The sequence below is a fragment of the Vipera berus genome (genome assembly GCF_964194415.1).
Source record: "Vipera berus genome assembly, chromosome: 3".
Classification (NCBI taxonomy): Eukaryota; Metazoa; Chordata; class Lepidosauria; order Squamata; family Viperidae; genus Vipera; species Vipera berus.
Window position 1 is genome coordinate 177,445,512 of NC_138204.1, and position 24,713 is coordinate 177,470,224.

At 35.8% G+C, this 24,713-nt stretch overlaps 1 protein-coding gene across 5 annotated transcripts; it reads left to right on the forward strand.

Moving 5' to 3' along the window:
- The first annotated feature begins 1,654 nt into the window (after nt 1–1,654).
- TGS1 (trimethylguanosine synthase 1) lies at nt 1,655–23,488 on the forward strand. 5 transcript variants are annotated; one of them, XM_081324692.1, is made up of 14 exons: nt 1,655–1,871; nt 3,193–3,257; nt 4,334–4,515; nt 5,317–6,121; nt 7,135–7,237; nt 9,375–9,461; nt 10,002–10,176; nt 11,248–11,533; nt 11,903–12,073; nt 12,377–12,520; nt 12,938–13,154; nt 15,587–15,665; nt 22,123–22,163; nt 22,938–23,488. In XM_081324692.1, the coding sequence occupies exons 1-14, from the start codon at nt 1,753–1,755 to the stop codon at nt 22,939–22,941; spliced, it is 2,478 nt and encodes an 825-aa protein (XP_081180818.1). In that variant the 5' UTR covers nt 1,655–1,752; the 3' UTR covers nt 22,942–23,488. The 5 variants fall into 5 exon arrangements, with proteins under 5 accessions (XP_081180818.1, XP_081180820.1, XP_081180817.1 ...); XM_081324694.1 differs by lacking the exon at nt 22,123–22,163 and having other exon boundaries at nt 15,603–15,665; nt 22,938–23,487; XM_081324691.1 differs by lacking the exon at nt 22,123–22,163 and having other exon boundaries at nt 22,938–23,482.
- Nucleotides 23,489–24,713: the final 1,225 nt, after the last annotated feature.

Here is a 24,713-nt window from a genome sequence, read left to right on the forward strand (position 1 = left end):
TGCATTTTTTACGTGCTTTCGAACTGCTAGGTTGGCAGAAGCTGGGACGAGTAACAGGCACTCACTCTGTTACGCGGCACTCGGGATTTGACCCGCCAAACTGCCGACCTTCTTTTCGACAAACTCAGCGTCCTAACCCACTGAGACACTGCGTCCCTTTTATAACAGAATAGTCTTGGCTATTTCTAACAGGTGACTCAATTAGTTCTGAAATCTAATTAGTCCATGAATCAGAAACATTCTCAAGAGTGAATTTTGGGGATGGAGAAGAATCATGAGAATACCATGGACAGCCAAGAAAACCAAAAAAATGGACCATTACACAAATCAATCCATAGCTCTTTCTCAAGCAAAAACTAAGGAAGAGAATGACCAACAGTAATGTTGACAAATTTGGTTGCAGTGACAATGAATGCCTCCATTGCAAAACCTGAAGGGCCAGACTGGGGACAACTCTCTATCTGATTACTAGGTGTTGATGCTGACTTGATGACACATAATGAAAATAGTGGTTTCCTATCTTCAGGAAGGACAGCAACAGGGCTGGTATCACTCAGAATCTCTTAGCTATATTAGTGGGATTGAATGGCAGGGGGGAAAATTAGCAGAGATGGAAACGTTTTGTCTTAGGCTGCTGTTGGGAAGGGAGGGAGGGAGGGCCAAGATTCCTGAACTTAGGCTCAAACCTTAAGTTGATTAGAAAGGCAAAGCTCCATGCTGTCCATTAACTGGAAAAGAGCACGGGGAAAGTTGTTTTGTCTGTTGACAAAATGCATTTATGCAATCATTAGTCTGGTTTCCATTAACAGTAACTTGAAACAGAGACTTCCCACAAGAAATGGAAAATTCTCAAATCAAAGCCTGAGACACTGGTAAATAGTACATATGAAGGTTTTCCAAGCAAGGGATTGATTATCGTAAAAGACCACCATGATTCCTATATAGGTAGTCCTCGATTTAGATCAGTTCATTTAGTGACTGTTCAAAGTTACAATGGCATTGAAAAAAATGATTTATGATCATTTTTCACACAACTATTGCAGCATCCCCATGGCCACTTGATCAAAATTCAGCCACTTGTTAACTGACTCATTTATGACAGTTGCAGTGTCCTGGGGTCATGTGATCACCTTTTGTGACTTTTGACAGGCAATGTCAATGGAGAAGCCACATTCCCTTAACAACTGTGTTATTAACTTAACAACTGCTGTGATTCACTTAATAACTGTGGCAAGAAAGTTGTAAAGTAGCCAGTTAGCCACAGAAATGTTGGGCTCAATTGTGGTCATAAGTCGAGGCTACTTCTATAATGCAATGTTTCTCAAACTTGGCAAGTTTAAGATGGGTGGACTTCATCTCCCAGAATTCTCCAGCCCGCTAAATTTGAGTAACACTATTCCAAAGTATTCATATCTATCTCTTTCTTCCAGGGGATGCGGTAGGCCGCTCTCTAGAGACATCTGGTCAAATGCTACTTTTTACATTGTTTCTATGCGAAGTCGTCTTCTATAGTCGGTCTCCGTCCTCGGTTACACTGAAAGCAGTAATTCACGCTCACAACTCAGCCAAAAAAAAATGCCTTGCTCGCAACTTGCTTGCAGGCCCCTCCCCTTCCGGACTCCAAGAGGGTAACTGGCGCGCAGATCCGCTTCCGTTGTAAGGTCGATCCCATGCTTGCTCGGTCGGGAAGATTGAGATTGCTGCCTCTCTGCAAGGGAACAGCAGGCAGAGCAGCGGCGGCCGCAGATCGCTATGCTGCGCGAGGGCGAGCGGAGCCTGCTGGTGGCAGAGCTGCTAATGGTGCTGAGCAGAGGAGAGGACAGCAGCAGTGTCGGAGACATCTTCTGTTTGTGCACCCGGGCGTTCGTCGAGTGAGTCGGCGCCATTTGGTCGATTCGTGGCTCTTCTCGATCACCCAGATCTGTGTTTCTCAACTTCAGGATCTTTTAGATATATGAACTTCAACTCCCAGAATTCCCCAGCCAGCTTGCTTGTCCACAGATGCTGAGGCTGAAAAACATTGGTTTACATTATTATAGCTGGAGGGTATGCGGGGGCGAGACTGGATTTCGGATATGAGTCGAGCCTCTTAGTCTTTTGCAAGAAAAAAAAAGAATCCTGTGCCAATTCAAAGGCATAAAAGATGATCATGTCACCTCTTAGCGCTTAGGAACTTAGACATAATATCACTCTTTCGTAGATCTCAAAGGAAATTAAGCTCAGAGGCGAGCAGTGTACGCTCGCGTGGAGGTTGATTTTTGCCTGACAAGCTTTTTGGAGTGGAGCAAAAGAGAGAGATGGGGCATTTTTCTTCATTTTGTGTAGAAACGCATTTTGTAGGGGAAAGTTGCTGTGCCCCTTTAACCAGGGCTTCTTTATACAACACAGTCTAACCAAGTGTGTTTGTATAATAACATGAGCCCAAAGTAAACAAACCACATTACCCATTAATTAAAGAAAGCCACACTATGTTTTAATATGACTCATGGAAATGTTATTAGAATAAACTATAGAGCTGCAACTTATATTACTGTACTGTTATAAGAATAGAATGGTGCTTTGTAAATAGTCTGGAATATGTCTTCTAAACTGCAGATAGGAATTAGCCTTTATTAATAATAGTCCTACCTGCTTCAGGTGCTACATAGGTTTTTATAACCAAACTGAAAATACTAGTCTTCCCTTTTAAAACTCTTCATTGCTTCAATTCAAGGCTATCTGTAGGATTATTTATCTCAGCACAGTATATAGAGATTTCATCCAGATACCCTCACTATACAAAAAGAGATCTTTTCCAGGGGTAGCTCCCTGCTTTTGGAATGATCTTTTTATCACCAAATTAGGGAAAGCATTGTTAGCATAAATAGAACACTTGATTATGTCCAAGTGATAAGACTTTGCTTATTTTTGAATGTGAGGGAGATCCTTTTTTCTGCTTAACTATAGTATTCATTCTTTTGTAAAATTAGGCAGCTGGGAGCTTGTTTTCTATACCTGTTTCAGTTTAAATTAGATTGCAGTGTGCTCTTTTTTGGCTGGATTGAAATTTTGTTACTGATATGTCAAATTAAGTTTTGAAAGCAAATTAAGCACATGAAATACATACTGAAAAAAGCCACACTTATTACCCATTTGTGTTGTTTCTTGATGCTTCATTTCCATATCTCATTGTTGTTATTGATTTTTTTCCAGAGATAGAAAATTATACAAACTAGGCTTAAAAGGTTTTTATGTTAAAGATGCTGATGACAGCACAGGTGAGTTTATTGTTGAAAGTTTCTTGTTAATTTTGGCTTTTTGCAACTACAGTTATAGACCAGTATGAGAATTAATATCTTCAGGTGTGTTTAATTGACTAAGACATTTAAAGCTTTTATAAAAAGGTATTACCATAGCTGGGCTGCAGATATCTGGCCAACCACAAGATTGCATCAAAGAGTTGGATTTTCTCATTTTACTGTCAGATATTTTCCTATTTTATGAATTCTGTGTGAAATTAAATTAGATTCCATTAGATTTTTATTTGAGCCATAATTCATACAAAAACACCAAAGAATGGGAACACTTCCTAAGAAGAATTCTTCATGAAGGAGAATTATTTAAAATCTGTAAAGGATTTTGTGTTATATCTATATCCTTTTACACTGAATATCAGAATGCTAGCATGCAAATTCTACAATAACCATTAAGTTGCACCAAGAACTCGCCTACAGTTTACTAATACTTATCTATCTATCTATCATCTATCTATCTATCTATCTATCTATCTATCTATCTATCTATCTATCTATCTAATTTCCTGCCAGCTTCCCCATCAACTTTGCTTGTGGAAAGCTGGAGGGGACGATTATAAAACCTGATCATGTGAACATGAGTACCATAAAAGTAGAAAATCCAGGTTGGCTACCAAGCACATGAATGTGGGACTGCTAGCGTGACTGGAATTTTCAAGACCATCTTCTTAAATATTACTCATTCAGCACCACCTTAAATCTGGTCTCTGAACAAGTGTTTCTTAACTGAGGACTGTATTTTTTTTTTAAAAAAAGGGTAGATGGCATAAAAGCTATGAATGTCTGGGAAAGGACTGATTAAGGAAAATCTCAGAAATGTGATAGAGGGCTTAGGTCAGGCTATGATGCAAGTGGAAGAAAAAAACAGATACCATAGAAAATAGAGCAAGAAAGGGGGGAAAATCTAGAGATCCTATGAGTTTGTGAGAGAATCCATAACCTAAAAATCTGATGTTAGACCTGAAACCAAACCAGTTTTCTTCATCAGAAATCCAAAATTGATGGACGTTACCTTATAAATTTCTATTGTGTATTAACAGGGGAAGAGGAAGTTACTGAAGATAACAAAAAGGAGGAGAAACATATCTTTGAGACAACTGAAAAATTTAACAGTCTTGCTCTGGGAGAGGTTGATGTCGAACTAGATTCAGAAACTGAACTCATGAAGAGTATGGGGTTACCTGTACAATTTGGCAGTTTGTCAGCCAATAAAACAAAAGTGGTAAAATTCAATTCTGTTTAAATTATTGAATTATAAAATAAACTAAGAAATATGCAGTGGAATTACATTGCACATAAAGAGAATAGTGATTTTTTTATGGTTTTTACTTCCATGTTTACTGTTATATTTTTATTTCGTAGATTTTTCATCCAACCTTTATTACTGTAAGTAGTTGAAGGCAGTGAACATACATAATAATTTTCCTTCTGTTTTCCCCATAACAATTCTGCAAGGTGGGTAGGGATGAGAGACAGTGACTGGACCAAAGTTCCCCAGCTGGTTTTCATGTCTAAGGTTGGACTAGAATTTACAATCTTCTGACATTTTATTTCCTCTGTTTGATGGGGAAAGAAGACTCCGTGCAAATGTGTCTAAAGGGTTTCAAATAACAAAGTATGTTGCTTTATGAGTAATTGAGGGAATAAACTGGAAGTGCAGAAGCTCATTTTTGAAGATGCAGGCCATTTATGCCTCAGTTATATTGCTTCAGTGCAGGAAACTTTGAAGAGATTTTTTTTTGGTATTTATTGATAAAATTGCCATCCTGTGGCTTCAGAAAGAAAACTCTGTAGGTTTTTTTTGAAACTGTTGATATTCTAATAATTCCAAAGAAACATTCAGAGTCTCCATCAATGTTAGTTTTAATGGCTGATATACCAGCCACTGGTATAATCTCAGTGCATCAGAAGAGTGGCAAAGATTGGAAATTGGAAAAGATTGGTACATGAAATGTTTAGGATATTAGATCTGAACTTGCAATCCAGAATTTTTCTATTTGCTTGCTTTCATATTACATTTTAGGCTCCTGAGAAGACTGGCAAGATAGTTAACAAAATGATGAAGAAAAAGAAAAGGAAAAAAAAGTTGCTACAAAAGGATATCCATGAAACAATGCAACAGTCTTTGGAAGAGGGTGATGATGACCATTCTCTTTCTGATGATCAAATTTTAATGGAAAAGGAAGATCTTTATGATGAATACTGTAAAAATGGAAGCATGCCACTGAATGAATTTCATATGAATGAAGAATGGGAGAAATACTGGCATCAGTTTGGAGAAGAACTTCTATGGAAAAGCTGGGAAAAGAAACAGGAGGGGGATAATCCTGAACCTTGGAATAATCCTGAAATGAAGGATAAATGGGAGCAACACTATAATGAGCTCTACTGGTACTACTGGGAACAGTTTCAGTACTGGGCAAGTCAAGGTTGGACTGTTGCTGTTACACACAATCTAGAAATGAATACAAGAAAGCTGTATAGTAAGCAATCAGAAAAATCATTAAACCCGGGCAGCCATGGAGAAGTGCAAGACTCAGCCTTTCATACTTATCCACTTTCCATAGACATTTGCAAAGAAAATCCTATTATTTATAACGATCCCAGTAATGATTGCATTTTTTCTAAAATCAGTGAAATAAATCTAAATTCAGAAGAAGCAGAACACAGTAAATTGCAAAGTGCAGCTGATGCTAAAAATTATAAAGAACTGATTTCAGCAAGCATTGCAAGACATAGTCCTTACAATTGTGGGCAGACTGAGAAATCAGATAAGGGATCAAGAGAAGGAAATGGGTCTTCTAAAAATGGATGCTCAAATCAGCCAGGTTGGTATTCCAATCTTAATCTGGTATTTTTGTGGCTATTGGAAATAAATGAGTTATCAAGTATTTAAACTCCTGGATCCAGGCTCCTTAGTGCCATCAAAATTCCTGAATTGCAATTGGCACTGAAATTTATTTCAATGAATCTGTTTCTACCATACTTTTTAAAATATTGTTAATAATGAATATTAGTTACTCTGTTCATTGGAATATTGCATATTAGCAAAATAGTTGGATTTTAAAATATATAAAGTATGTTGATTATAGTTTTAAAACTGAGATTTCTTTAGTAATTTTAATAGAGCATTTCTGTGTATTTCTTGGCTCGGGCCTCATACTTGAGACCTCTAGGGTGTCTCCACTTAAAGAGAGGCTTATATAGTTTTTAGGGGTTACATTAGCTACTGACCAGTATGGTACACAGCACTAGACAACTAGTTTCATCATTTTAAAAGTTTATTGGACAACCTAGAGCAGTGCTTCTCAATCGCTATAGTATTACAGTTTCAAATTGTGCGTGTTATTTTGTGTTACATACCTGTTATTAGGCATTTGTGATTTTCTGAAATAAAAAAGGGATTATGTTTAGGCATAGATCAGAGCTAAAAACATTATTTTTCATGATATAACGGTGCCTACGAAGATTTACACTCTTGGATTTTTTTATAAACCAGCTCTTGGATGTAATAGGACTGATCAATATTACTTGGCATATTCAAGTTTTACTTCTATCATAAAAACTAAGTATTTTAATATGTATTATATATATTTATTTCCCTTTTTCTGATTTTATTTTTTAAATGTTTTAATTTCTATAATAAAGCAACAAAGTATTTCAATATTCCTAAATCAGGAATTATTCCTAAATTATAATGTATTCCTGTGACACTTCTGTCTTTCAAAAATTGTAGTAACTAGATTAATATATTTACTTAGAGAAAAGAAAATAATTTCTTTCTCAAAGTGTTTAATTTTAAATATATTATTCTGTTATGTTTTTCTTTTTTCTATACTAGCTTCACAGCAGGAACTTTTGAATACCACAAAAGAGGGAAGATCTGAGAGTAATGATGATGATGAGGAGCCCCCTGAGCATAAGCCTGTCAAACTAAAGAGGAGGCAGGTTATCCATCATGTCAACAGATTGTTGTTCTCATGCTATTGAGCTTTTTTTTTTGGGGGGGGGGTGTTACGCTTGATAGTTGTGGGGGAGGGCTGCAGGTTTAATGCTTCATTGGGCATTGACTGTGCTAAACTCTTTTTTTCTATTAACATGTATGTCTACTTTAATCTTACACTACTCTTTGTAGGAGCATTTAGTTTAATAGTTAAGGCATATATATATATATACTGCTCAAAAAAATAAAGGGAACAGAAAATAGGACATCCTACTATTAAATACAGTACATTGTGTTGTTTAAGTGTTCCCTTTATTTTTTTGAGCAGTATACACACACACATACACACACACAGAAGAAATTTGAACCCTGGGACAAGGTTAAAAACAGTTTTTAATAAAATCGAGCTTTCGTTAGCCAAAGTGCCAATGTCATCAGGATAAATGTGCTGGAGCGGTGAAACTACGTTTTTGCGCTCCACTCACGGAACGCGTCACCGGTCTGTTCGTTTCTGTCAGCCGTATTTTCTCAACCTGCCGCGCACTCGTTTTTGTAGGCTGCGATTGTCTATGAGTATTTATTGTCCAAGGGGATCGCTATCCGTTCTATTAGTCATAGCCATTGCTCTTGTCATTGCACATGTTCTCATACCGAAGGATCTTAATGGTTGCTCTTCCTCTTTCTCACCTTCTGCGGTGTGGGGTTGTTGTGTAGTTATGGAATCCTGATCCTTTGGTGTTGTCACAGGCGATCGCCTTAACCCTCACAAGATCAAAGGTGTGATTGTGACCATGTGTGCCCACACCTGTGAATGTTGTTCCTGTCTTCTCATTGCAAGCTCATGTTCATGTATTTTAGTCCTCAGCCATTTTGCAGTCTCCCCAATAATAGTGGCAGTTCCCACATGCCATCTTATATATGACTGAGGACTAGATCCCCCTCAGACAGTAAACACTCAGAGACAATCTATACTATGCAAAAACGCCAATGATATAAATGTAGTTTCACCACTCCAGCGCTTTTATCCTGACGACATTGGCAGTTTGGCCAACGAAAGCTCGATTTTATTAAAAACTTTTAGTTTTTTACCTTGTCCCAGTGTTCGAATTTCTTGCTTCAAAAAGTCCTCAGTCGTATATAAGATGACATGTGAGAACTGCCACTATTTATATATGCACATACACATTTGATTCCTACTTTAAAATGAGAGGAAGCAAAATTCATCAGGTGTTTCCAAGAACCACAGGCTACGCATCCCCCAGTTTAAGAAATTAATTTAAGATATGCTGCAAGATAGAAGGCTATTCTGTTCCATGATGTCTGTTGTTCCTTTTCTGCTGAAAATATGTATTTACTTATGAGCTTTTTTTAAATAACAGAATTGTTTTCAGTTTTGTCTCTGCTATAATGCACATAATGTGAAAGTAGGAAAAGAATTTTACTATTCACTTTTGTATTTTTATACCATATTTATTTTTATATCATATTTATACCATATTTCAACTATTTAGCAAGTTTTCATTGATATATTACTGCATAATTAAGGAAAACAGAACAAGTATTTGAATCAAATCAAATATCTTTATTGCAGTCTTCGACCAGCCTTCACAATAAAAGAGTACAGTAAACGAGGAAGTAGTTTAATACAGTAATCTTGTTGGAGTAGAAAAAAATAATTAGATATGAAACATCTAATACAAGTTTTGTGTACTGGCCACCTGATATGTGAATTTTATTATTTTTATTAAAAATAATAAAAATAGAATTTATCTGCATGGGCCTGGTATTTGGAAATGGTTGTGCCAATCAAAGCATGTCTTGGGGCATCATACACAGGGCACCCTATGGCCGACAGTTGCTACCTCCTTACAGCCACAAGGACAAAGTCTCTGTAAATAAAGACTCCCATGAAATCTCACCAGGGGAGCTGATGGGAGAGTATGAAAGTGGGCTTCTGACACTTGCATTTTGGTCACTGTTGATTAGATGGCGAAAAAAATGCTTGAGTGAAAAGTATACTAATTTCTATATAATATTTTATTATTTTTTTTAAAAAAGCCCTGTTTTCAGTTAAGGCAACAAAGATTTAATTATTCATCATGTTTTGAATTGTAATGGATATTGTGTTTTTTTTGAAGCCATGAACTAGATGTTGAAGAAAATCCTCAGGCTGATTCAGATGGAATTTGCTATCAACTGGGGCTCAAGCATGGCACAGGACAAAAGTAATGTATACTAAAGGGTTTGTTGGTTTGTTTTTTACATTTTTCAGATCAGTGCTACTCAATTTTAAGACAGCATGATGGTTTGGGAATTCTGGGAGTTGAACTCCACGTGTCTTAATATTGTCAAATTTGCTTTAGACCTTTCCTAAAAACAACAGTATCTTTTAAGTGAAGCTTTCCCCCAGTCCCTCTTAAGACTCCAGAGAATAAAGTAAATGTAAATTGTACTAATGATTCATCCTTGAGTAAACTTGAGAATCAACGTTGTTTAATAGAAAATATGCAGAATATATTAAGGTTTTTTAGGACTTTATAACTTGCCAACTACATCTACAAGCTTGTGGTATAGGCTTCATTCTTACCTCATTATATACTAACTATAGCCTCTGTATCCCAAGATTTACTGCATATAAATTATACTTATCCCATCTTAAAGAGTAAAAAGTACAATTTTGCTTATATTTCTCCAACATGCACACACAGACACACAAATGTAAGCCATTTTTTCTAAATAGTAAATATTTAACCTCTTTTCTTCAGATACAAAGATATTCCTACCTTCAGTGAAACAAAAGTGATTCGTCTTAATAAAAATATTAAATTTAAATCTGAGTTCTTGGACATGCGCAGAACAATCAAGACTAAAAACAAGCATACGTATTTTACAGATGAACCTGAAACATTTATGTTGAAGAAGAGTAAGACTTTAAATAAGGTATATATATATTGCTTGCATATGGAATATAGTAAATATAGTATAGTGCAGGGGTCACTAACAGCCGGTCTGTGGACCACTGCCGGTCTGTGGCGTGCCAGCAACTGGCTGCACAAACAAGCAAAGCCCCATCCATGAGATGCAGGCAGCACACAAAACCACGCACCCTCCGGTCCATGGAAAAACCTCTCTCCAGGGAACCGGTCCCTGGTGCCCCAAAGGTTGAGGACTTCTGGTATAGTACACAAAGTATTTTGCTGTTTCTTTATTATAGTGGACTGCATTTTCTAATGTTAATTGTGTTACACTGTTTGATATTATCATAGTATGCTATAATATTAAATAATTAAACGATATACAAAATAGTATACACTTTCTGGCATATGTTAACAACAGAACAAATAGCTGAAGGAAAGTTGTTAAGAAACTGAAGAGGAAATGTATGGTGTCTCTTTAAATGATTACAAGGCTTTGTTCTCAGTATAGAATACTTACAGACACTTAACTAGTGGCTTTTCTTATGGCATTCTGCACTAGAGGCATTAAGAGAAAAGGTGAAAAGTAACATGTATTTATCAAAAGAATATATTTTAAAAATAGATGTCAATGTTTGGAACACAAGCACAAAGGTGAGGCCCTGGGGAGATTTTCCTAAGGACAAACATGAAGCATAGATAACATTTCCTGTTTCAGATAACAGACTTAAGTATACAGTGGTGTGGAGATTATCAGCAGTTTTGGGAGGACTTCAGTCTTTTCATAAGTATCCAAAATCTCTAGGGGGGCGGAATCCTTGCAGCATCTGCCAGACAATAACCATATATCACTCATAAGATTGTAATCTGATTGTGCCATTATGTATGGAATGAACCATTCATACAAACAAAAGATTTGTTTCTGCCCATTTTTTCACTGCCTATTTTGTAAGAAAGATTAACAGATGTAAATGTGAGCAGAAGACTCATGCACCTATTACCAAAATTCTTCCAAGGTAGATTTTGTGGCACAGTGTCTGCTAAAGGTAGAATCTTTTTGTTTAAATTTGACTTTTATAACATGTAGTGTTTTTAGGTACAGAAATTCTTGCAAAAAGCAAATGAAGATGTGAAAATTGGATCTGAAAGTAGAGTCTATCATACTTTTACCAGCAGTGATTCAGATGAACAGGAAAATGCTTCTCACTCACAGAAGAATTTGAGTCTTCAAAATTGTGACTTGCTATATCCTAGTCCAGATACCCACAAACTTGAAAGTATTGAAAAAAGCAAGGAAAAGCTGATAGAAGGAGAAGAAGCTCCATTGGGAAGAAAACTCATTCCCCTGAATATTCCAGACTACCTACAAATGGAAACAGAAAGTACGTGAAATTAAAAATAATGTTGTGTTTATATATAGTTGTATAGTGAACAGACACGAATGTTATAAGAAAAAAATATAATTGACTAATAACAAACGGTAGTTTTGTATTTAGATTTTTCTGGGTGAGATTTTATCTTATTCTTGCATTTTATACAGCCATTAAATAAATGTCCAATGAATTTATGCTTTCTTACTATAGATGCTAATAGTTTAGCACATCAACATAATAGCTTAGCACATCACACCAGAAACTGTTTTGATTTCTGGAATATTGTGTCTTAAAAGATGAAGTGAAATTAAATGAAGCTTCCTTGGTGTTTTTAAAGATTTTTAATGGTTTTTTTAAAAAATGATTTGTTTGACATAGGTGAAGCAAATGCTATGAAAAAGAAGAAAAATAAAAAGATGCAGAGGTGGAAAAATAGAAACCTGAAGTGCCTTCCTCAAGAAATAGCCGATGATCCTGAGCTGTCTAAATATTGGGCACAACGATATAGATTGTTCTCTCGTTTTGATGAAGGGATTCAGTTAGACAGAGGTAAGCTTCTAATGATATTACGTTGTGTGACCTAAAAATTATTTTCAGAGAATAACCGTGTTCTCTGATGAATCGTTCACATACATAATTGCTTCTTGATGCTGCCTCCTGGGAATTAGGAGGTTGAGGAAGGGATGCGGATGCCTTTGTGTGATACTGCATGGCAATTCTATACTTGTGTTCTTAATTTCTGCAAGTATGTGTGGCTATTCAATAAAGTGCATTGCACTAATGTACTTGTTTTTGAGATTCTTTTCTTTTAAGGCTATATTATAAATACGTTAACTGCTCTTTTTTTATCAGAGGGATGGTTTTCCGTAACACCTGAGAAGATTGCTGAACACATTGCAGACCGTGTAAAGCTCTCCTTTGACTCTGACATAATAGTAGATGCTTTTTGTGGTGTTGGGGGAAACGCTATTCAGTTTGCCTTGGCAGCAAGAAGAGGTAAATTCTTTCATTAGCTTTGAACTTTACTAGACATTTCACAGCAGCCATAAGAGTTTGCTAGTTCAGACTAAATATTGTTCCCAATTAGTGTTTCTCAATCTTGGAAACTTTTAACATACCTGGACTTTCAACTCCCAGAGTTCCTCTGCCAGCATTCTAGTTGGGGAATTGTGGGAGTTGAAGTCCAGATGTTGCTCAGTTTCAGTTGTAAAAAAATAATAATCAGATCATCCTTGAAAGTTTTTAGGTTTCTTAGTCTGACTAAATAATACAGATGTAGGCAATAACCCTAGGCAATATATATATTTTAGCTACAGCTAGGCTAGTTACTATTTTTGTAGCAAGTATATGAAAATTTACTGTTTCATATATTTTCTTTTTAACCTGGCTGATATTTAAAATTGATCTTTTCAGTAATTGCAGTTGACATCGACCCTGTGAAGATCCAACTAGCTCACAATAATGCCATGGTTTACGGAGTGGCAGACCAGATAGATTTCATATGTGGTGATTTCATGAAGCTGGCATCCAGTCTGAAAGCAGATGTTGTGTTTTTGAGTCCTCCCTGGGGTGGACCTGAATATGCTGCAGCAGAAATATTTGATATTCAAACCATGATCTCTCCTGATGGATATCCTTTTTTAAAAATAATTTTGCCGTAGTCCTCCTTCTGTAAAGGTAACTCATGTTATTTTCCTTTGAGTGACAAAGCTTTGTATTTTTACGTTAGGGGGTTCTTCGCTCCATCTTGTTTCTAATCAACAAGATTAAAACAAAATTTTAATCTTAATCTCAAAACAAAGATTAAAACAAAACTGAAGCATGTTAATCTGGACAGTATTAATGGAATTCAGGATATTAGATGGTAATCTTTGTAACTTAAAGGAAAATTTGTATAATTCTTCTTAATACTGGCAAAGCAGATAATAAAGTTGCAGATTGATATCTGTGTACCAGTGGGAAGAGATTTCTAACTACAAGAGAAGTGAACAATAAGGTGGTAAATAAAAAGTCATATACCAATAAAGGAAAATATTTGTACTCAGCGTTGAAATGAGGGGTCCTTGGTGCTCTCTTATTATGTTACCTAGTTTGGATAATGAAATGTCTGCAAGAAAACAACCAAGCTTAGAGAGCACCAAGGTTGACTCAGCCTTCCATCCTTCCGAGGTAGGTAAAATGAGGACCCAGATTGTTCGGGGCAATTAAGCTGACTTTGTAATAATGCCGCTTGGGGTGTGTGTGAAAGCCCTAATAAGCAGGCATATACATAGAATGAAGGCTACTGCTAAGCTTGTAAGCCGCCCTGAGTCTTCGGAGAAGGGCGGGATATAAATGGATTTTTTTTAAAAAAAAAGCCATATAGTTTTTTTTTGTTTGCTTACTACTGTAATAGATATCAAAGGAAGTGTCAGAATAAGATTTTCAGTGTGGAGTTTATTTTTTTAATTATTTCTTTTGGAAGTCTTACATTCATTATGTGAACTACAGCATTTGAAGCTGCCTGATTTTGTACAAAGTTTTGAAAAATGAATTTTAAGTCATCTGAAAGATTTGCATGGTTGCTTTTAAAATTATCAGATATGACAGTTTTTGTTCTTACGAAGTTGCACATTTAGTTGTATATTAAGTTCTATCTGTAAAATAAAACAAAGATTAATAGCATTAAATGAGTTCATAAAGCTGAAAGATTTCAGATGCTATATCAATCTTACAATGAACCATTATTAGTAGTAGCATAGTAATCCTGTTCAGATTAACATGCTTCAGTTTTGTTTAAAATAAGTTCTTTAATACAGTGCCATCTAACTAGTATTCTAGTTAGAATAATGGAAACTATAGTTTATACATCTGGAAATTAGAGATGACTGACAGCATGAATTTGTACATATGTCTCAGAGACTGATCAGTAACCAAAGTGACTACTCAGTCCTGAGAGATAAGCTTCCAGTTCCCCACATCCATCATTATTCTACATGCCAGCACAGCCAATTATTGCATTTCAAATTTATTGCTGGAGATGGGGGATCTGCTTTATGTCCTAAAGCAGAAGTCCCCAACCTTTTGGGCATCAGGGGCTGGTTCTGTGAAGAGAGGTTTTTCCACAGACCAGAGGTTGTGTGGTTTTCTGTGCTACATGCATGCCATGGGGCTTTTCTTGTTTGTGCGGACGAGTTGCTGGTATGCCGCGGCCTGGGGGTTGGAGACCCCTGTCCTAAGGCATGTCAGTGGAATGGTTATGCAGCAAAATAAATGGAAATCAGACTATAGAAACAAACGGTAGAAAGGACTAAATCACTTCAGAATGCAATGTACAATGTCAGAGTGAAAATGAGGTGGAAAGCATGGAAGTAAAAAAATATATATAATAAGGAACTTATACAAATTATTGTTGCTGAGCTAAATTAATCATTCCAAGCTCATAATACCTCATCCTCCAACATGGGTTGATCCATAAGTCCCCATCAGTTAAAAAGGAAGCAGGTTCAAAAGCTGGTTTCCCCATTCTGGCTCAGTTTTCTATTTCTGTTTTTATTTATTGAAAATATAAAAAATGCAATAAATCCTCCCTAGGGTTATTCAGTAAAAATAATTCTTATTTAGACTATGATTAGATAAAAACATTTGGTATTTAGTTTTTATATGTAGAAGGATATATATATATATATATATATATATATATATATATATATATATATATATATATATATATATATATATATATATATATATATATATATATATATATATATATATATATATATATATATATATATATATGCAAATTATTCAAATTGCTAATAAAGAATTTGGGAGGCTAAGATGATCATTTCGAACTATTTATGTTCTCATCAGTTAGTCATACCCTTTATCTGAGATTCGAACCCGGGCTGATTGTATATTCAAAAAGCCTTGACAAATACTTAAACATATATATATATATATATATATATATATATATATATATATATATATATATATATATATATATATATATATGAAAATTGTCCTGCTAAAAGAACTATTGCAGTTTAAAATTTGTTTTTTTCTTAACAATTTTACATTTGAAATTTTTAACCTGTCACAAAAGATTACCAACAACATTGTTTATTTTCTTCCACGTAATGCTGACATAGATCAGGTGAGTTATAAATTATAAACGTTTTAGTTGGAAATTAAAGTGTAAATTAGGGTTTCTGGTCTGTATGTAAATTTGATATGCTTGTGTTTTTCTTGCATTGTTTTTTAACACACTTTACAGAGGTTAGGATATATGCTATTCAGAATCATTTGCAATTGGATTAATCTATAAGCCCATTCAAATAAATAAAATATGTTTTTATCTTTCTTGGTAGGTATAGGTAAGCTTCTCTGTCGCTGCTACTTCTCACCTCTATCTCAACAATAGGGAGATGGGATTGTCTTTCTCTGCAGAACTATTATAGCAAAAGAATGTAGATTGCTTAATCTTGGTATTTGTCAGAATCCATTTATATCATATTCATAAATAGAATGTTTCAAACATTCCATGGATTCTGCCATCTCCCGAAGAGAAGAGAATGGATGTGTATTGAACCGGTATTAGGCATTTCAAAGGAAAGGAGAAGCCTTTTGAACTGGGGAAACAAAAGGGGGGGCTAGCATCTGGCTTGTGTCACGGAAGAGAGCAATAAACATGAAAGGTCCTAAGTTCCTTTTTCCCATGAGAGGGATGATACGAGATAAAGGATGGGGGACTGACCAAATGGGGTTAAGGGGGGTTAAACCGGGAACTCTTTATAAGGGTTTACTTCATGGAATAATATTAAGTCCTGTCTTGTATTCCTACAACCAAGCATGTCATAGTAAAGATTCTTTTTGGAATAGATTTGACTCCAAGAATTTTGTCTTCCTAAGACGTGGTTTCGGGTGGGTCCTGACAGTATTGTTCTGCTCCAGCCTACTACCGGCCCTGCAGAAAAGGCAGGGACAACCCCTTTACAAAAGGCAAAAGGCTGGAAGTAAGCCCGCCAAATTTATTTACACAAAACAGATCCAATACAGAGCAAACTGACCAAAACAAAATACGAACCACTAAAACAGGAGCTATTCAAATGGTTGCCTTCAGCAAACCAGCCCTCGCACACATTCCCCTTTTAAACAGTTCAAGGTGTGGCTTCTCTCTGCCTCCTTCCGAGGTGCCCCATTGTCTTCCTCTGTTTACTCCTGATTGACTGCCTCCTGCATCGGGCGTCCTTGAACAGGGCCAGCTGTGGGTCATCTTCATCCATGCTGTCAGGCTCACGCAGCTGGGTCTGCGTAGTAACCAGATGGGAGGGGCCTGGCTGAGAGCTCTGCGTAGCCTCAGAACTGTCCTCTGCAGGCTCTCCAAACCCCTCCTCCTCCGACCCAACTGCCGAACCCACAGGCTGACCCTGAATCACAACACCAGGTATAAAGTATATAAAGAGTAGTGTAATTATGTATTTTTGATGCAGAACAAGTATTTTATTTTTTACATGTGGCCTGGTCAGGGAACAAACAACTCTAAAACTACTGGAGCTTTATCTTATTAAATCTGCTCCCTCTTACACCAAATAGAATCAAGGTAGAATTATTTTGAATCTCTTTGACTGTCTCTCCTTTCTCGGCACCAGGATGTTGCTTATTTTGTCCTAAAGGTTCTAATGACTCTTGCGTTCCTCTTACTAAACTATCTTTGCATTCCCTACATTCACTAATCTTACACTTTAGAAAAAGTCTAGGAAGAATGGTCAAAGCTGAATGGGTATGTATGTTTTTTAAGGTCTATTCTGGATCTTGTCATCAACATTCCCCGTTTGTGACATATGTAGCATTGACTTTCTAGTTTTGTTACTTTTTAATCGCATACATATAAATATCCTGTTTGGGGAATTATTATCCAGAATTAAAACATAGTTTAGTATGCATACTTCTACTGTTATTTATTGACGCTATCAAAACTTTGTTTCATTACATTTCCTCTAGAGGGAGCAGCAATTCCAAAAGTATGTAATGTGAAGATTTGTTGTATTTTAAAACAGAGAAAAAAGATGAACTGTTCAGAGCATGTTGGACATATTTGGAGCAAAACTAGTTGGGCTTTAGATAAATGCTAAAACCATGATAGCATTTACAGGCACTGTAATACATATTAAACATAAATTAATTTGTTTTAAAAACTCAAGAGATGTGGTTTAGTAGATAAGGGGCGAGAAGTTCTGTCCTATCCTGAGCCACCAAAACTCACTAGATAATTTTGGCCCAGTCATACTCTTGGTTTGTTGTTGTGCAGGAAAGTAGAAAGAAGCACCATATATACTGTCTGGACTTTCTGAAATTGATAGCTGATAATGAAGCATAATAGCATTCTATGTTATAACACTGTTATTCATTTCAACACAGCCTATCAAATGAAAGTAGTGTCTAGTTCATTGCAATCCCAAAATACATAGATAGTAATGGACTATAAATTCTTTAGAATCTTGAGATTTTCCAAGTTTATATAAAGTTTAGTGAAACCTGTTGAGGTAATAACTTCGGCAATTACCAACTTTATACACAAGATCAGTATTTTATTAAGACTGACAGCCGAAAACTAACATGTTAGTACATGGGTTAAATTGGTTATGTCCCATTACTTACGGCATTATTGCCCCGACGCAAGCAGTAATTACAGCCAGTTCTCTTTTTGCAGAAGTGCAGATGATTGTGAAAATGTTTTATGGGAAGCCTCCATTAAAATTTTTTACAAGGTTCAAGAACTTGAAGTCAGCAATTGTGGTCTTAGATCACTTTCATAAGTGTTAACACTTTTGATTTTATTCATTTATTAAATTTATATAGTGGTATTATCATATAATTCTCAATGGTAGACAAACATGAAATATCCACAGTACAAAAAAATAATCAGAAATAAAAACAACCAGTGTAAAATTAAAAACAGAAACACAGAAAAAGAAAATTCACCAGATGGTATCACCTGGATTAAATTAAAAAAGAAGCCCCTACAGAAGACCATCACTATCAGGGCAAGTTGAATGTCCACAGAAAAGATGTTCCACACAATGGGAACCATATATTGGAGAAACAGCTAACCCTGGCCTAGTGCTCTTACTCCATCAACTTCTCAAGTGACATGTCTGAGACAGGTGGATTGTAGTTACAGACCTGAAGCCATATAATGGTTTATAGGTCAAAATAAGCATTTAAAATTGCATGTGGAAACCAGGAAACCCTGGTTATCTTTGCAGGGCCTGCAGCAAAACCATAATATACTACCGGCAAAAAGTGTCAGTTAGCAGGCATGTTGTTGCATTTTGTGCTAATTACCTTTAAAAGCTAAAAATGCATTAGTCCAATTGCATAGTAACAGGAACATGTTACTATTGTGAATTATTTTCCAAGCAGAATACTGCTTTCATGCCCTGGGCCCCAGATAGTTGAGGGGTTAAATTCCTGTTGACTGCAGTTTGCATAGCCACTTGATCAGTGATATACAATAACATCCTGAAAATCCTAAAGCAGGAGAGCTCTAACCATATAGCACCTGTAGTTATGTTCCATAAACATATGGAACACTCCCTACTAGTTGTCTATTCTTTGACTGTGGATCACTAGTTAATATGTAAATGGGGACAATTAATAACTTCAAGTTGAACTGAACTCTTATGAGTTAAAAGAAGAACAGAACTACATATTTTCTACAATTCTCATAAGCTAAAAATAAAAATCATATCATTTAAATATAATTGCCTAAGGCAGGCATTGAATCAAAAGTTGGAATTAAGATTGCCGGGAGAAATATCAACAACCTAAGATATGCAGATGATACCACTAATGGCAGAAAGTGAAGAAGAACTAAAGAGCCTCTTGTTTCCGGTGAAGAAGGAGAGTGCAAAAGAAGGGTTGAAACTCTTAATAAAACCAAGATCATGGCATCCGGCCCTCTCAATTCCTGGCAAATAGATGGGGAAGAAATGGAGGTAGTGACAGATTTTATTTTCCTGGGCTCCAAGATCACTGCAGATGGGGACTGTAGCCAAGAAATTAAAAGACGCTTGCTCCTAGGGAGGAAAGCCGTGGCAAATCTAGACAGCACACTAAAAAGCAGAGACATCACCCTGTCAACAAAAGTGCGTATAGTCAAGGCTATGGTTTTTCCAGTTGCAATGTATGGCAGTGAAAGTTGGACCATAAGAAAGGCTGAGCGCCAAAGAATTGAGGCCTTTGAACTATGGTGTTGGAGAAGACTCCTGCGAATCCCTTGGACTGCAAGGCGATCAAACCAGTCAGTCCTAGAGGAAATCAACCCTGACTGTTCTTTAGAAGGCCAGATCCTGAAGCTAAAACTCAAATACTTTGGCCACCTAATGAGAAAGAAGGACTCACTGGAGAAGAGCCTAATGCTGGGAAAGATTGAGGGCAATAGAAGAAGGGGACGACAGAGAATGAGGTGGATGGATGGAGTCACTGAAGCAGTAGGCATGAGCTTAAATTGACTCCAGAAGATGGTAGATGATAGGAAGGGTTGGAGGAACGTTGTCCATAGGGTCGCGATGGGTCGGACACGACTTTGCAGCTAACAACAACAAAAAAAGGCAGGCATAGATACCCTGAGGGTCTTGAATGCTTCTTTGCTGCCCCAACTCCTTTTTGGTGGGTCCCAGAATCCCGATTGACCACACTTGTGGAAAATCAACAGCAAGTTTCCAACTATATTAGAAAGGAAACACTGTACTTTAAAATAGGCTTAATGTACTAAAAAGCAAAACATATATACTTATATGTGCTCTATTTTTCTATATGTTTATACAGTACTGTCTCTGCATAGGGATTTTGAGACTTAAAAGCTATTAAGTAGGATTAAAATTTTGTAGACTGAACATGCAGGAACAATTGAATGTGTTTATCTTTCGCACTAAAAATTGAGTAATACTGTATACAATTTCCCTACAAAGAATTGTGTAATACAGAAGTTCCCCTTACAGTATAAAATGCCAAGGTTCAGTGACCTGTGAAGAATCTCAAATTATATAGTTATAGCCATTCTCGACTCCTATAATTCTCCTAGTGGTATTGTGTGGCCTATATCTTACTGACACAAGGAGCAGGAGAGTAACTATTGAATGGCCAGCTAGTGGTCTGTATTCTACAATTTTGTGCAATTCTGTGGCACAACTAAGATTTTACTTTATGCTGTACCTATGATTAATGGGCATTCATAATGGACCAATAGGTAAAATGGCTAGAAAGGTCCTTCAATGTCTGCAGTTTTCATGGTTTAACCAGTTTAATTAAGGACGTTTTTCTGAATTTTATTTAAGGTAGCAATGTAGAGGTCATTAAACTTTTATTAAAAGCAAACAGCATATACAAAAATAGAATAATTTAAGGAGCTCAAGATAATTGTAGTTTATTTTATGGTCATTTGTGCCTTCAGTAAGAAATCTGGAATGGATCGACCATCACAGAGAAGGACTATATGGATGCTAAGAGTCAACACAGATTTGATGGCACATGAGAATGATGAAAATATACATTTCCACAACCTGACAGTCTAACACATAGTTTTTGATGCTGTTTAAACTTTGAATCTGGAATTTTTCTTGGGGGATTTTTTTTTGTTTTTGTTTTTGTTTAATTTAGATGGCTGGCTACTTTTACTATAGCATCCCAGGGTAATTTTGTGAAAGGAATCAGTTTCTTTTTTAAAAAAAAAATCTATACCTCACTCTATAGCTATATAGCTAAATATAAAGCTACATTTAATTTTTATTTAATTTTTAATAATCATTTAAACAAAGACAAAGCTCACTGCATTTAAATCTGTGTTTAAATCTTGGAACAAGAGAGAAGAAAAGTGAAAATTGTCATATAGGAATTCATATTAAATGTAAAATGCAAAAAAATCAGATTTATTTGGTCTTTCAGACATGAGTCTGTAAACAAAATTTGAAAGAAACTTCTAACATTAAAAGATGTGGGGAATAATACAATGAACATGGAAATATATTGTACACTTGGCTAGTTTTTGTACTAAATAGAAATATTAATAGTAATTTTATGAACATCAGTAGATTGTCATGGATAGTTCTTAACTTTCAAACAGTTCAGCAAAATTCCAGTTGTGTTGACTGATTTGTCCCCCTTTTTCTCCCTGAGATCCTTTGATAAATCTATTTATTGTTCATTGAACCCTTTTAAACCATTCTAATTATTCACCTATTATACTATCTTGTACCAGTTAATACCCTAAATAATTATATAATGTATACAGAAAATGCTTCTGTGCACAATGTGTAATTAATTTATGATAGTTTTACATCATTCCTGTATTTCCTGATTAGATAGTTTCTGAACTAATATTTTAGCAATTCTTTGGGGCTGGAGTTTTAAAGTTTTAATGCTTTGGGTTTTACATCTTTTCCAAGTCTTTCTTTCTTATCACTTGCCTCTCTCAAAATTCTTTTGTTATTTTTAAATAGCCTTCATGGTTTTTGTATTTCCGGCTTCTACGTATTACTTCTTGTTTTTTGGCTTCCTTCTCTGGGACTGACTGGATGCTGAAAAGGCAAATGCTTTTTTTTCCTTTACAGAAAGACGGGTTGGGGAAAATCTCTTTTGACTACATCCTTGCGTAAGGATCTTGTGTGACAAAGATGGGGGTTGATTCTATGGCTGGCAGTGGGCATGCCAGATGACATCAGATCAAACACGAAATGCTGAACACATGAGCACCTGGCTTATCCATTTCTCAGTGATAACTTTTGCAGACATTCACAAGTTGACCTTAGATATTCTAGAAGGAAAGTCTCTATATACTGTATGTAGGCCTTTTGTCTGCAAAGCAGTTGAGTATTGATAGGAACAAAAATTAACCAGAATGCTTTATAGGCTGCTTTTATATTTTTTCAGTAGGTCTGAAAAAGCCTGAAATCAGGAGTAGGAATCAGAACAAAAAGTGGAAGGTTCTTTGGCTTACTTTTACCACATTTTATTATTTTTTTATCTTCTTGCTCATCCAGTCAGCATGCTTGGGAAGGGGAAAATATTTGGTCGTAGTAAAGGAGAATATTTGTAGCTCAGAGTTGACATGAGGAAAAATATTTTTCACCAAAGACCAATTATTTCTTGAATAGGATTTTGAAATTGGCAATTATCTATCCATTTATTATGAGTTTGGAATAAGTTAATGCTAAAAGAGATCCTGGAGAAAGGCATTATGGAAAGAAACAATTTCTAACCCTAATTCTAAAATTGCTGGAGGAGTATCTGATGGGTAAATTTTCCATTTGGTAAATAATAAAACATTACTGCAAATTATACTACTCATCATAAATGCGATTATTTTTTCTGATACTGATTTTTTCTGATACTGATTAATTTTCTGATACTGTTTTTCTTTTTACAGGTAGCTTCCTTAGCTGGACCAGGAGGAAAAGTTGAAATAGAACAAAATTTTCTGAATAACAGATTGAAGACAATAACTGCTTATTTTGGAGATTTGATCAGAAAAGATGTAGCCTAACTTATTTATGAGCAAGCTGTTTATTGGGATAAAAGAGATAATTTTAATGTATTATCCCTTTTATTTACTTTTATTGTTAATTTTTATTGCAAAATGTTCTATTGAACTTGAGAAAACAATGGTTTAAAATGTTTGTCACAAACACCAATAAAATATTTTATAAAAAGACTTAAAATATATTTTGATAGTAAAAAGATAAGAATTGACTGAAGCAAGGCTCCACATAAAATCTTACATTACTTAGGTTAATCTATTTGTTTCTATTCTAATAAATTTGGCTATGAAAAGGTTAAAAAGAGAGGAACCTGCTTTTTCAGGCACAATGGAAGGAAGTTATTTAAGGAACTATTTCATTTAATACTCCTTTGAAATACTTCATCAATTGCTTTTCATCATTGTTGGCTGAGATTATGGAATAATTTTATCTATATTCTGAATGAAAGTTGACTTGGATAAAAATTTAATTATACACATTTCACCAACACAAAAATGCATTTATAATTCACTCAGCAACTGTAATAGGGATCAGAACTCCACTTCTAAGTGATGTGGTTGTAAAGCAAAAAAAAGCATAACTGCACAAACTGGTTGTGGTCATTAAGTGAATCAGACAATATCATATGACTATGACTTGTGACTTCCTGCTGTCTTCCTCTTTGACTTTTGTCAGATGCCGGCAGTGATGGTCGCAAATGGCAAGCACAAGATCATGGGATGCTGTGACCAATATAATTATGTGCTGGTTGCCAAGCTCTCAAGTTACTGTTACATGTACATTGCAACAGCTGCAACTTCTAGGAACAGTCTCCTCATTCAGCACTATCATAACTTCATACGGTTGCTAAACAAGTGGTCACTGTACAAGGACTGCCTGTCATTTTAATAGTAAACTATGAGTGCTGACAGCATTGTGGGTAACAAAGAGTAGAAGAAATCCGTTCTTTCAGGATGGTCACAAAGTTAAAGGAGAAATAATTAAGCAATAAGTACTGAGCATCTATGATAGTTATGGAATATACAGTTGAAAAAGAGAAATGGCATAGAAAAGAAGAAGAAATCACTGCTTAAGAAGACTTCTTAGCTAGAACAGGAACGTTCCTAGAGGAAAGGATATTCAACATTTTGAAACAGTTCTTAACTATATGAAATTGATCCAATTACAATCATGTATACAGTTTTGTGGCTGTTATTTCTTTAATATAGGTCAAATGAACAAAACTGCATCCAGGGCTTGGTAGCATTAATATTAGGAAAGGATAAACAATTGTGACATATCACAGACTCGGGTAAGAAAGAACAAAGCAGTGTTAGGATGGCTAATCATCTGCCCTTCTCATTGTAGAGACATTGTAGTGATAGCCTGATAATAGTTGTCATTCTAAATTAATGAGTATTCAATTCCTTAGATTTATTAAATCCTGGATATAATTTACAACTGAATGTGCTGGGTTTTTTTCCTACTGCTCCTTTGAATTAACCTCTGCCTTGATGTTGAATCCCAAGTGCCGCATAACAGAGTGAGCGCCTGTTACTCGTCCCAGCTTCTGCCCACCTAGCAGTTCGAAAGCACGTAAAAATGCAAGTAGAAAAATAGGGACCACTACGGTGGGAAGGTAACAGCGTTCCGTGCGCCTTTGGCGTCTAGTCATGCTGGCCACG

Bases quoted from the DNA above. Each gene is read 5' to 3' on its own strand.
- TGS1 (XM_081324691.1), top strand. From the start codon at position 1,753: ATGCTGCGCGAGGGCGAGCGGAGCCTGCTGGTGGCAGAGCTGCTAATG. The intron at 10,177-11,247 runs GTATATATATAT...TAGTGTTTTTAG, and splicing joins AGAGTAAGACTTTAAATAAG to GTACAGAAATTCTTGCAAAA. The intron at 12,074-12,376 runs GTAAGCTTCTAA...TTTTTTTATCAG, and splicing joins AGGGATTCAGTTAGACAGAG to AGGGATGGTTTTCCGTAACA.